The sequence below is a fragment of the Strigops habroptila genome, chromosome 5 (genome assembly GCF_004027225.2).
Source record: "Strigops habroptila isolate Jane chromosome 5, bStrHab1.2.pri, whole genome shotgun sequence".
NCBI classification, from domain to species: Eukaryota; Metazoa; Chordata; class Aves; order Psittaciformes; family Psittacidae; genus Strigops; species Strigops habroptila.
In genome coordinates, this window is record NC_044281.2 from 73,772,434 (window position 1) to 73,785,466 (window position 13,033).

Genomic DNA, 13,033 nt, shown 5'->3' on the forward strand with positions numbered 1-13,033 from the left:
CATACTGAGATCCAAATAGCCAGAAAACTTCAGGGAGAGCCTGGGAATAATGCTCTATTTTCTTTTTCAGGAGTCCCAGATGGTCAGGTGTCTGGAGAGACCACTGGCATTTTTAGAAAGCACAGGAAGCCCTTATATCATTTCTATTAGGAGAAATTCACCACAGCAGTTAATAACTTTTAGATGCAACTCTATCCCCCAATACTAGATAAATTAGTCTATTTAAAAACAAAGCAAGTTTTCCATTTATAAATTCAATTCTGCTGTTCCAACAGCTCTCTCAAAGCCATCTTGCAACACCAAGCTTGTTTTCATACTTGCTTTCTCATTTGTTCAGCTTTGTCTTACACAGTCCCACAGCCCGGGTCACATACAGCCACAAGCTCCAGGCCCTGCACTTTGACTCAGTCTGAAAAGAAACCCTTCGTGCTGCTTGGCTCCTCTCCCCCCGAGTCCTGTGCTATTAACCAACACACAGTCCTGCGGCTTACACTGGTAAAACAGAGGGATACATGAATCCTGTTAGGACTGTGGCTAATTGCTACCACTGTCGCCTTTCAGTATTAGGCATAAAAATCAGGTAAGGAAAAAAAAGCAGCCTCAGCCCAGCTGTTTCTGCCAGGAAATACTATCAAATTAAAACTTAGTATCTGAAACCAACAGTTGGGCTACAACTAATCAACACGAGGAAAGCCTAAGGAACACTGAGCACAAGGCTGGAAACATGAAAGGGAATGTGCCACAACTAGACAACAGTCCTAAATCATCAAATGACAATTACACATTTTTAAGTAACAAGCAAACCACTTATCTTTTTTGGTTTCAAAGCAAAAAATCGCAATGCTACATCCTGAAACCAGTACAAACCAATAGGAACCAGAAAGAAAACGGCAGGGAACTCTGAGAATAGAGATAGTCAATGTGAGAGAATTCATCCCCTTGGTTTGTGCAGTTAAAACAATGGCTTTCTTGGTACCTATCTACTTTTTAATAAATTCTGCTAGTACTGAAAGTTCACAATGTACTCTGCTGTTATTCTAGAATAAAACAAAAGAAACAACCCAACGATGATCTCAATCTGCAAGCAAAGACGAAAAACATAACTGCAAGAAAAAGCATTCAGTTTGGCAGCAGCAGAACACACTAGCTCCTACTTCACTAAAAAGCTGTTAAAAAAAAACAACAGTGTTTTGAGACTGGTGCATTTAATACATTCAATAACCATAAGAATTTGCAAATTACGCAGTGGAGGGAAGAAAAATACACCTTCTAGTATCTTTTTCCTCTTGTCACAGGTAATTTATAATCCACACACTCATCTGTAGAAAGAGACTATCAGTATAAAGCTGAGGTGCTGACACTTTCTCTGGAGTGATCTGAGGGTTTTATTGGCTCATTTAAAGCCTTTTCTAAAGTGCCTCCTAAAGGTAAGTCTCCAAAACGTGCAGTTGTTTATCGTATTACTGCCTCAACGCTGCTCATCACTGCCCAGCCTCTGCAGTTCTACCCTCCCATGTGGCAAAATCAGATCCATGAACTTCCATGTTGGTGGTTACACCTAAAAACTCCAGTCAGCAAACCAGATGGGATTTCATATGAAAGCAACAGGTGAAAAATACAGCCCTGTTAAGACAGCACACTGGGAAGGATACTAAAGTTTTCATCTTATTGCACTACTTCCTTCTGTAAATAATACTGTGAATTGGTGTTAGAAAGAAAGATTAATCTCTATGGAAGCAGAAATACAATTATTTGCATAACTCAATTAGTCACAGAGCAATAAAATGCCACCAACTCCATATCATCTTACACTTAATATCAGTCACAAAGCATAGGGTTTGTATCAAACGCATGACGAATTTGAACAGCGACTATACAAAACAGTTAAAGCATGAAAAGGAAATTATGATGATTCAGTGTTCCCTGCAGACCTACTCTAATTTTCAATCATACACAAAATACAATTTACCACATTAAGTTCCCAGTCTTTCCAAAGCCAATACACTGGATTTCAGATCTATCTGCCCAAATCTATCTGAATCTGCTCAAGACCTACATAGCTTTTCCCCCTACCTTCCCCTCCACTGCCACTGGGTAGTACTGGTTTTCATGTACTAATTCCTAACTTACTTTCATATCAGAAATATCCAAAGGAATCATGTGAAGCAACTGTCAATGCAAGTTCATCTTGATATTCAAACGTCTCTGGAATACTCACAGTTTGTTACGCCTACCTCAGATAACCAAATATAGCAGATCCCTCCTTCTTAAGGCCAGAGACAGAGAACTACAGTAAGAATATTAAAGACTTTTCATAAGCAAAAGATTTTGTGTGGAAATAGCTTAAAAGGATCAACATCGCCAGCCTAGCAGTAGCTGGCTGAAATGAAACATGCTGATACTTGACTGTTTTGTACCAAACACACAAATACAGCAACTCCCAGATAATACTTGGACACCAGATACATATTTGATGGCAGCTCCATGTCTTTCCAGGTTTAACATCTATCTTTTATTATTCTAACCACTCTTACAAAAGTGACTCTTCCAAAATCAGGGAAGTACTAAAGTTATGGTATCATTCTCTTACAAAATACTGCATTAAGAAAACAAAATAGCTTAGTGGTTTTTATGTCTTCAGAAAGTGTCAAAAACAATCAAAAACGGCAAATGGTGACTCAAGCAGATGAGCTGGTTTATGTGACGATGCATATTCATCAGCCAAGCACACAGTGTGGTGAGTAGCAGCAAAATGCCAAGGGAGCACTGGTGACCTTCTACCTTCAACCACTTGCTCTGCTCCTTCCTCAGGGTTGATCATCAAACTACGGCAGAAGTGTCTTGCTCCTCAGTGCCCTCCACGTGATGTGTGCCTCACCCTCACAGTACACGTGCCACAGGAGAACGGAATCACTACCGTGTCGATTTAAAACACCCAGAGCAGCACTTTGAGATGAGCCCAGCCCAAGCCTGCCTGCCTGCATACCTTGAATAACCAGCCATCTTGTGAGACTGCCACACAGCCAGTGTAGCGTGTGGAAAGCTTTGTCACTGCCTTGTGCCACTTTCTGCTGCTGTGACGGGCCTCTGGGCACTCAAACAACTGGTCTGACCAGTCCTTCTCCTCTGATCTACAGCTCACCTTTAGTTTGACACTAACACACCTTCCCTGTGTTCCTGCCCCTATTCTAAAGCTAAGGAGACAGCTCTCTCGTGTTTCCCCACAACGCAGTAACACAAAGCAAGTGGAAACACAACAGTTTAAAACCTGGTGGTGTGAGTAGCAGAGAATGAGGAAGACGAACAGAGCTCAGCCAAGCTTCCTTTAGAGCAGCAAGGGGCCCACAGGCGCTGTTTGCACAAGTAAAGAAAACACCTCTGTATACACACACCAGAATACAGACAAGTTGTACCCCTCAAAACCAAACCTTTGCCTTTTTTAAACAGGCACTGTTTTTTCATCATAAACGTGCTCTTCAAAGCAGCAAGGAGCATACATACTTTTCCTCATTATCTCACGGTAATCACAAAAATTAAATCTGCATCAGCCCATCTGATTCTCATTTGAAATATTACATTAGTACCTGGAGTAGTTAAACTGCAGCCACAGGACACACAGCATTAAAGGCTAATACTGGCAAGGGTTGCAACTACTTCTCATACTACTGTAACTGAGATGTGCTTATCTGCTAAAGTGCTGATAGCGCAACTGACTGGAATCAAAAGCAAGGAGCAGAGATCCTGCCAGTACGGAGAGAGGACAGCACACCAACTTTTTAAGGCAGAAATGTCTCACAGGTATGTAAGGGAAAGCAAAGACTCAGGAAATAGTGGGGTTTTCGCTCACTCACTTTGTCACACAATAGAAACACCTTATTAACTGCTAACCAAATGGCAAAGATAACAAACGTGACAACCATTCATTTAAGCTCTTCAGTGAAGTATGTGATACAACAGGTATTGATTATCTAGGGAGAACATTGGAACCCTTGATACATGATCTTGTAACATGCCAAAAGAATAAGATTTCTCCTAGCTACCTCTAGCAGCAGTCATCCTTAGTGCTTTTTCACTGGAAGAACACTGTCTGAAAACATAAAATCCCTGTATTTTTCTGCATAGCAGACAGCTAAGACCTCTCACTTCGACATCAAAATTTAAGCTGTTCTCCCTCCCTCTCTTCTTCCCCTTCTTTCTCCCCATTACTCACTATAAAGCGAAAGGAAATGCTGCAAAAAAGGTGTAAGGCAGAGGGAGGTGGTAAAAGAAAACCTGAGTATCAAAGTTGTTCCTTTCCATCCATGCTGTAACAGTAAATTCTCACTTCAGAGGCCATTCACTGGCACAGAGAAAAGCAGGTTTTCTACAGTCAAGCCTCCCTTTTCCTCTGCTGAAAAGTACACGCACTCTTCCTTTTTAAGGAAGCTGCTTACACCCTTATCCCTTGGCTGTCTGTCAGGTTATCCACTACACCAGCTGAAAATCTTCCCCCTATTCCAGTACTGCTAACGCCCAGAAAATAGAGATAATTCATGATGAAAGCAATTCCCTGTACGCTTCCTGCTGTCTGCACAGATCTAATTAGGGCCAGAACCGTTCCCAGCTATAGCCTGCTATTCTGTTACTACAGGCATGCACTGAGAAGCTGGTACATCTTAATTCAATATTCAAACAGGCTGTCTTTTCAATCTTCTTACAGAGTGCAAACATGATTCTTTTAAATCCCTGGCTACAAAGGACTTTCCTAAGCAGATGCACTATTAACAATAGCATTTAGTTTCATAAAATAGATAGCTTGACCCAAGCTACCAACGCTTCTATTCTGAATAGTCGAGAATTTGACTCGAAATGAGTTTGTTTCAGTCAATTTCAAAATACATGTGAGATGACATCTCAAGAAACATATTAAATGACAACTAGAGGAAGCATCTTCTGAGGTGTGGCTGTACAGAATTCACTAACAAGTGAAAAGAAGATAGCATGTGCCTTGTCACCTAGAAACTATTACAATGGGGCTCTTCTACAATAAACACATTGAAGAATGACAGAGGTGTGTGCCTGCAGACTGGGTTCTGTAAAGCAGACTGACGGTCAAGGGCCAGAGAAATAAAAATCACTGCTATAAGAGAAATAAAAAAAATCCATTTAAGCTGGAAAGCTTAAACACACTGCAGAGAAAAGGAACAAGAAAGGGAAGAAGGGAGTAATGCTTCACGCGTGTGTGTATACACAAGAACTTGTTCAAAGGAGGGTGGATTCTAAAGGAAAGTGAAGAGCATTGAGATAAGTGACTCTGAGGCACAAAACCTTCTGAAAGGGGAACAATAACAAGAAGTTAACACAGTAATTGCAGTTCACTGGACACCAGACACATTCAACCATGCATTGCATAATATAATGGCCAACAGCAGTCAATTATGTCAGCTTCTTTCAACAAGGGTTTGCATCATCTTTGGGTCGATGTTTTTTACTCATAGCTGTGCTTCTAAGAGAGACCTTGTAGCAGAGCCACTGAAAAAGAGGGAATCATCTACTCTCCCAGCAAGTATACATGCAATCCACAAAACAGTGAAAATACAATTCTCACATCAGCCAAGACTATGTATTCTCTTCACCTCTGGATATGCAAAAACATCCAGTCAGGTTTTACAATCTCATTTTTAAATAGAAGTACAATGTAAATTTGCAAAGGTATCCCCTTTCTCCTTCCATTCCATGTCTGTCGCAGCAGAGTACTCAAATTTCCTTTAAGTAATAGACTAAAGCCTCAAAATGACCCAAAGCTGCAATACACATACGATGCATTCCAGTGGGTAGATGGGGGACAAGGAAAGGAGTGATGAAGCACTCCATGGCTCATGGCCAGACAACCCCAACAGTGAGCAGGGCCCTAAGTACCATGCCCGGGCCAGGCAAGCAGCTAAGCGACAGAAAAACCTGGTGACACCAACACGAGCAGCCTGAGTTCTCACAAGTCCCTACCACTCTTACATGGATCTGTCCTGGTTTCAGCTGGGATAGAGTTGATTTTCTTCCCAGTAGCTGGTGCAATGCTGTGTTTTGGCTTTAGTCTGAGAACAATGCTGATAACACACTGATGTTTTAGTTGTTGCTAAGTAATGCTCACTCCGAACAAGGACTTTCATCTCCCATGCTCTGCCAGTGAGGAGGGGCACAAGAAGCTGGGAGGGAGCAGAGACAGGACACCCGCCCCAAACTAGCCAAAGAGGTATTCCATACCACAGCATGTCATGCCCAGTATAGAAACTGGGGGGAGTTACCCAGAAGAAATTGATCGCTGCTCAGGTCGGGCTGGGTATCAGTCAACGGGTGGTGAGCAATTGTATTGTACATCACTTGTCTTTCCTGGGTTTTATTCCTCTTTTTGTTGTCTCCCTTTTCATTACAACTATTATTATTACTTTATTTCCATTATTAAACTCTTCTTATCTCAAGCTATGAGTTTTACCTTCACCTCCCATTCTATCCCCCATCCCACAGGGAGAGGGGGACAGGATGGTAAGTGACTACATGGGACTCACTTGCTGGCTGGGACTAAACCACAACAGGATGTCACCTCAGCAATTATGCGGTTGCATTACCACTGCAGTCTGTGCTGTAAACTTGCTAAGGAAGCACTGCATACCTCTAAACAAAGTCCACACGTTTACAGGAAAAACCTTGCTAGAAAACAAGCCCCTTGAAATTGCTTCAGAGCCATTCTAGTCACATTGTTATCCGAGATCTTTATTTCCTCATTCTTTCTCGAACTGCACTGCTTTGATTACTCACAAACCCGCTGCTGTTACTCTTTATTTTGCTTTAGGAGATGGCACCTTCTCAAGATAAGCTTCACTGCAAATTCATCATAAAAATCTAAGCAAATACCCTTAAGCAACAGCCTCTTCAAATGCTCTATAATGCTCACTAACCTTCCATATTGGAACTGTGCAATTCAGGTTTAGTGTGCAACTTGGCCTGTCAGCTACTAAGAGAAGGGATAAAGCTTGTGCTGTGGACAGTTTCGTATGAAGATAGCTAGAACATCCTCAGCCTGCCCCGTGAAAGCATATCACTACTTTTCTTCCCTAGTACCAGACCAGAAGACTTGGGCAGCACTATATAACTCAAATACCCTGACCCCTGGTGCTGTGTTACTGTTCTCTGCACCAGATTCCAACTTATTTTACAAACACCTCTGCTCCTGTGTGTCTTCCTCTCCAATTCCACAAAAAAAAAAATGCCGGTTCGATCTATGGGCTTACACACATTCTTTTTGCTAGCAGATCCCAATGTTGTGGGAGCCAGCGAGGCAAGAACAGCTTCACTTTGATACTGGAGGTGCCAGGTGCAGACACTACTGAATCACTCCAGTTTTGGCAAAGCTGGATTTAGGAAAGCAGACATACAGCTTGCCTACAGATTTAGAAAGATGTGAATTTTATCTCTATATAACCCAGGTGCTAGATGAACAGAAAATCCTATACCCCAGCTAAACCAGTTAGAAATGTAATGCTTGCACAGTGACTGCCCTGTTTGTTCACCTGCAATTCTGCAAAGAGCAAAGCGAGAACTGAAGAACCTGAAACCGTAGATGCTCTAAACAGAAACCAGAACCGTTCGCTCTACTTTCATTATTCTGGCTTTCTAATAGCTCTCCAAACATCATAGAATGGTTTGGGTTGGAAAGGACCTTAAGATCATCTAATTCCTGCCCCCTGCCATGGGCAGGGACACCTCACATTAGACAATGATGAAAAGCATTATCCTTATGGAATTACAGCTGCTGAAGAAAACACTGAATTTTTTTTCTGTATCACCCAACAGTAAATTAAAATCCAATCATGTGAATTTCCAAGATGTGGAACCATGTGTTAAGATGAAACAATATAATCCAGTGCAACATTGGAGACGGACTTTATCTCAGAGTTAACTGGGATTTATTGGCTGAAGAATACTGAACAGAATGATACTGATTTTTAGAGTTTTCTTGACAAGTCCAACAGATATGAAGTAACCATAGCAAGACTTCAAGAAGTTGCAGGCAAAAAGCTTCACAAATGCCACAGCACTTACAAGGAAAACCATAATTTATGTGTCTGAACAGCTTGTTCCACAAAGGACTACTCCTCTTCTTCAAATATCAGGCTACAAACTATTCTACTAGAAACATAATCTTAGATGAATCACAATAGAATAATAAGCACTTCTATTATCTTTGAACACATTATCCTAAGACAGAGACATTAAAGTACCCATTAACAACCAGACAACTGTTAGTATCACAGGAACTGCCACTTCATTCCAATTCAGGTTTAATTTCCAACCTATTACACTTGGGTAAGAGATGAAGCTGTAGGACAGCTTACGTGCTATCATACGTACAACAACGTTCAACAAAACTGCTAAAGCAGTAACTGATTTTGGGGTATGACAACAGGTTTTCTTCCTTCTTATAATTGCGTTGTTCAATGTAAAACCCAAGTGCATCTCTTCAAGAACTTTTCACACCCTCGCTAGACAATAATCATTATTTGAGCAAACTAAAATGCTTTTCCACATCGGTGTCAAGCTGTCATTGCACCAGAACTCTTGCTAAAGATTTTACATGACAATAAGACTAAAAATAAAATGGAAGAGGAATTTTATTGTTTGTGTTAGCAGTTAGCTGAAGCGTTACCCTAATAATACTTTCACCTAAACTAATCTGAACAGACTGAACACACCTCTCCACTTGTTGAGTGAGGTTTTTAAGTTTTCTAGAGCAAAATATCCTCAACTACTGTTTACTGCTTATTGCATTGACTAGCAAAACTTTCCTGTTTCTAATTAAGACTCAACTTATATGTATTTTGCAAGATAGCTTTCATAAGGACTCCATCACAAATGGCATTCCCAGACTAAGCATTACACTACCAGGTAACACTGCAAAAGAAGGAAACTCAAATCCTAGAGATAATTCTATTGTCAACTGAAGTTTATACAGAAATGAAGATTCATCTAGAAGTTCTGTTCTACACGACAAGAAACAAAAGGCAGCTCTACCGTACACCAGCTGTGTAGAGGTGATAATCAAGGGTTTCAACCAAACCGAAAGGGACTGGGATAGAAAAGGTCCACAAAACCAGATATTTTACATAATCTAGCATGAGATGTATAAACATGGAGCCAGAAGGACTGTTTGAAATGCATCTGGTTACATCTGCACATGTAAAGGTAACCAGAGCAGCAAGCCACCCAAGTTTAGAAGTGCTGAAACACCATAAAAGGAGATTAACTGGACTGAAAAGCATCGTAACACCTAAGAAAAAGTCAGAAAAAGAACAGTTTAAGAGATTAAGCTGATCATCACTACCTGTATTCCATACAAAACAGACAGAGTGTGGCCATGACGCTTCATACACGCTGATGGTGTTCCTATATTTACAGACCACACACACAGGAAACACACACCCAAGTCCCACCTACACTAGCTCTTCCAGTGTTAATTCACTTCTGCCCAAGACACTGCTTTAATTTGGAGAGATTATTACTGGGCTACCACCTAGTATTGCTGAGAAGGAAGATGCAATGGTCCATTTACACAGAAAAGCTTGAGGACTGCAACACAGACAGGACAACTGTGACTCACAGTACAAGTGGTAATGCTGGCCATGTACTGGGACACCGAGTCCTCCAGCCCAGACATAACTTGACACAGCTCCCTGATTCAGCTCACACAAAGACTCATTTTGATGCACATGCCTGAAGGGAGGGGAATGGAACAGTGTGTATACACAGTGGGTGCTCTCAGGATATCCTTACTTTTACCAGTTTCATACTTAATCTCCCTATTTTTTGCTTTTTTAATCTGACTTGATATAAAGGCAGATTGCACAGCCCTATGGCAGTGCCAAAGTGCAAAGCTCAGCATTTCTGCAAATCCTTTTAACACAAGTCAAGTACTTTAGAAGACAAGGTTTACTCAAACTTTATCTCTGCTTACGTCACAAGTTAGATAGTTGAGCAATACTGTATGAATTCCTTCAAGACATCACTAGGTTTTCTACCCATCTCACCCAAGTCATTAACACTATGGACATATTAACTCCACATATGGAGTCAAGTAACAGCAAAACTCCAAGTTCATCAGTTAAGGTTTAACAAGCGGAACTGGATTTGTTCCCATCACAAGTCATGGAGTACACCTTCAGAGTGTTATTTTACGTCATATTAGTCCCAAGGTTAGAAGCTCATGTCTAAGAGGTAGCAACAGCATCCTTTTACTATCAACTTCACATGAGACTTGGATACTTAAGGGTTTACGTCTTCAACCCTGCTTACAACCAGGCTAACAGCAGCCAGTTGGTCACTACTTTGTTAGCATTCACATTCTGACACTGGAAACATCACTTGTGCAAAGAAGAATGTTGTTAAGTAGGGGAAGAAATCAATTTATTATCAAGTTCACAACGTGGACAAATCATACATTCTATGACAGGTCTTTTCCACCTATAACCAATTCGTAGCTCTCGTTCACACTCTAACAGTTAGAGCACTGGCAGACCTTATAGAACTGTAGTGTCATGGTAGTGCTAAGATATGAGTCTTAGCATACTTGGCACTGAAGCTGCCAGCATGTTTGCTATCAATGGCTGTTTTCAAATGTTTCCAGAACACGCAACAGGGTTGTAAAATTCCAACCATGGCATTACTGTCTGCATGACCACTGCGTGCTGAAAAACACCATTCATGAGGATGGGAAGGCTCTGTTTTCATACCCGATTCAAATTCTGACATCAATTTGTTTCTTTTCCCTCTCAGTTTGAGGCTCTTGGTCTATGACTTGAAGGTAAGAATTATCCATAAGGCTTTCCAATATTGTTTTTGGCAACAGGATAAGAAGCTCAGAACAACCCAACCCAGAACAGGTACAGGATTGCCTACTGGAGCCCACATGTTGAGAAAAGCTGCAGACTACTGACTTAAGTCAATTTCCCCTGCCTAGTAACAGTACTAAATCCAGAAAACCACTTGGTTTTTTCCGTAGCTCTTTAAAAAGCCAGCTTCAGGAAATTCAGTATTAGCCTCGGGTAGTGATAACCAACATAGCTGCTAATTAGGACCAAACCACTCTCCGTATGTGGTTGTTCAGTCCTTTTCTCAACATTCTGAAATGGTAAACCTCACAATACCATCAAACATTTCTCAACAACCCAAATCAAGTCTTACAAAACAATAGAAAATATTGTTTTAAAGGCAAGTCAAGAACGAATGGTTGAAGAATTTCAGTCAAAGAAGGGCACAAAGGCAATACAGAACAAGTTCAGGGGTTTTTTTCCTCCATAAAATGGATGGCATTTCACATTGACAGTCTCTTGAAACACCTTCAGACTTTCAGTTTCTCTTACTCCTAGCGCATAACCATCTCCTCCTAAAGTCAATGGCAACATAAGCATTCACAGCAGTCAGCGATAACATTTCCTTGTCAATACAGAAAGACAGCTGTAGCTCATGCTGTTTCAACAATTTCTTTACACAACAAAACATACTGGGACACTGGTCACATGTGGGTTTTCGGGGTATTCTGCTTGAAATATTTTGAAGTTATGAAAAGCAGTTTTACAAGAAGATAACGTAAAGAAACAGTAAGGCTAGACTACCCCGTTTTTAATCTTACACATAGATTTCAGCTCTGCAAGAGACCCTCTCCTGGTCTGCACGGTCTCACTGACAACATACATGTCTCAGACTCACCCGTGCAGACTGTCTTTCCGTGACAAGACCCAAAATCCGCAAGCCTACATCACCAACATCTTACTGAAGTTACAGTAAAGCTTCCCGCTTCCAAGCCTAGAAGGGCAAGCAGCTTTTGCAACTACCATCTGCAAAAACAAGGACACGTACCCCACCACACCACTGCAGCCGCCTCCAAAAAATAACCTACATACCGCTGGTAACAGCTGCTGCCTTTTGTTGCCGAATTACTTAACCGCACAGTGAAATCAACACACAGCCAACCAAAGAGGACAACCTGGTTAACAACGTGAGGAAGCTGTCAAGAAACAAAGAGACTCCTAGCCCGCACGGGAGCCAGAGCTGCCGGCTCGGGGGTCCTGACTCTGAAGCGCTGCTAAGGCAGGACCTCACACCCCTCACCCGGCCCCCACGTCCCCTCGCCCCTCTCCTCCTGCGGGACCTGAGCCTCACCCGCGGAGCTGGCGGGACGGCTGCCAGCCGGTGCCCCGTCCGCACACACGGCTGCGCCTGCAGCGGCCGCCGCGGCCACCTCCCGCCCAGGGCTCACCGCCCGCAGCGGGTCACGGGCACCGCCGCCCGCCCGCTCACCGGGCCCGCTCGGGAGCGCCGCGCCGGCCCGCCTCGCCTCCCACCGACCCCCGCGGTGCCGCCGCCTCAGGGAGCCCGGCAGCGCCTGCGGGGCCCCGACAGCAAGCACTCACCCGCGCTCTACGAGGCCGGCGGCAAAGGCGGCAGCTCCCCCATGGCGGCAGCGCGACCGGCCCCCGAGCTGACACATCAACAAAGATGGCGGCGGCGGGCGGGGCTTCGGCCGCGGGGCGGGAGGCGGTACCGGGAGAGCCCGGCGGGGCAGCAGCCCATGGCGGCGGGGCTGGCAGTGAGGGTGCAGCCGGTGGCTTGGAGGGGCTGGGACAGCTCCGTCCCGAGGTATTCCAGCGGCGGTTGGACGCGGCCCCGGCACCCGGCGGTGACGGCGAGACCCGTCGTGGCTGGTTCAGCCTGGAGAAGACTCCTTAAGGGGAGACCTGAGAGCAGCTCCAGTGTCTGAACGGGCTACAAGAAACCTGGAGAGGGGCTTTGGACAAGGGCCTGTAGGGACGGGACAAGGGGGAATGGCTTTAACCTGACAGAGGGGAGATTGAGATTAGACATTAGGAAGAAGTTCTTCCCTGTGAGGGTGGAGGAGCTGCCACACAGGACAAACTTCACCCCAACAGTTCTTAAGAGAGATGGGCACAAAGATACCCCCACTTCTTGCAAGATCAGTGCACAAGTGATGACTAATAGTTGCTTC

The 13,033-nt window shown here is 43.3% G+C and overlaps 1 protein-coding gene across 3 annotated transcripts in view; it reads right to left on the reverse strand.

Moving 5' to 3' along the window:
- Positions 1 to 12,545, reverse strand: part of CCDC186 (coiled-coil domain containing 186) — a 37,084-nt gene extending 24,539 nt beyond the window's left edge. The window contains exons 1-2 of one of the 3 annotated variants that reach the window (XM_030485975.1): positions 12,441 to 12,524; positions 9,632 to 9,744 (exon numbers count right to left, since the gene is read on the reverse strand). In XM_030485975.1, coding sequence (XP_030341835.1) covers positions 9,632 to 9,744; positions 12,441 to 12,517 — 190 coding nt within the window. In that variant the 5' untranslated portion in view covers positions 12,518 to 12,524. Of the gene's footprint in view, positions 1 to 9,631; positions 9,745 to 12,440 lie in introns of all 3 variants that reach the window. The other 2 variants (XM_030485976.1, XM_030485978.1) reach the window with 2 other exon arrangements.
- Positions 12,546 to 13,033: the final 488 nt, after the last annotated feature.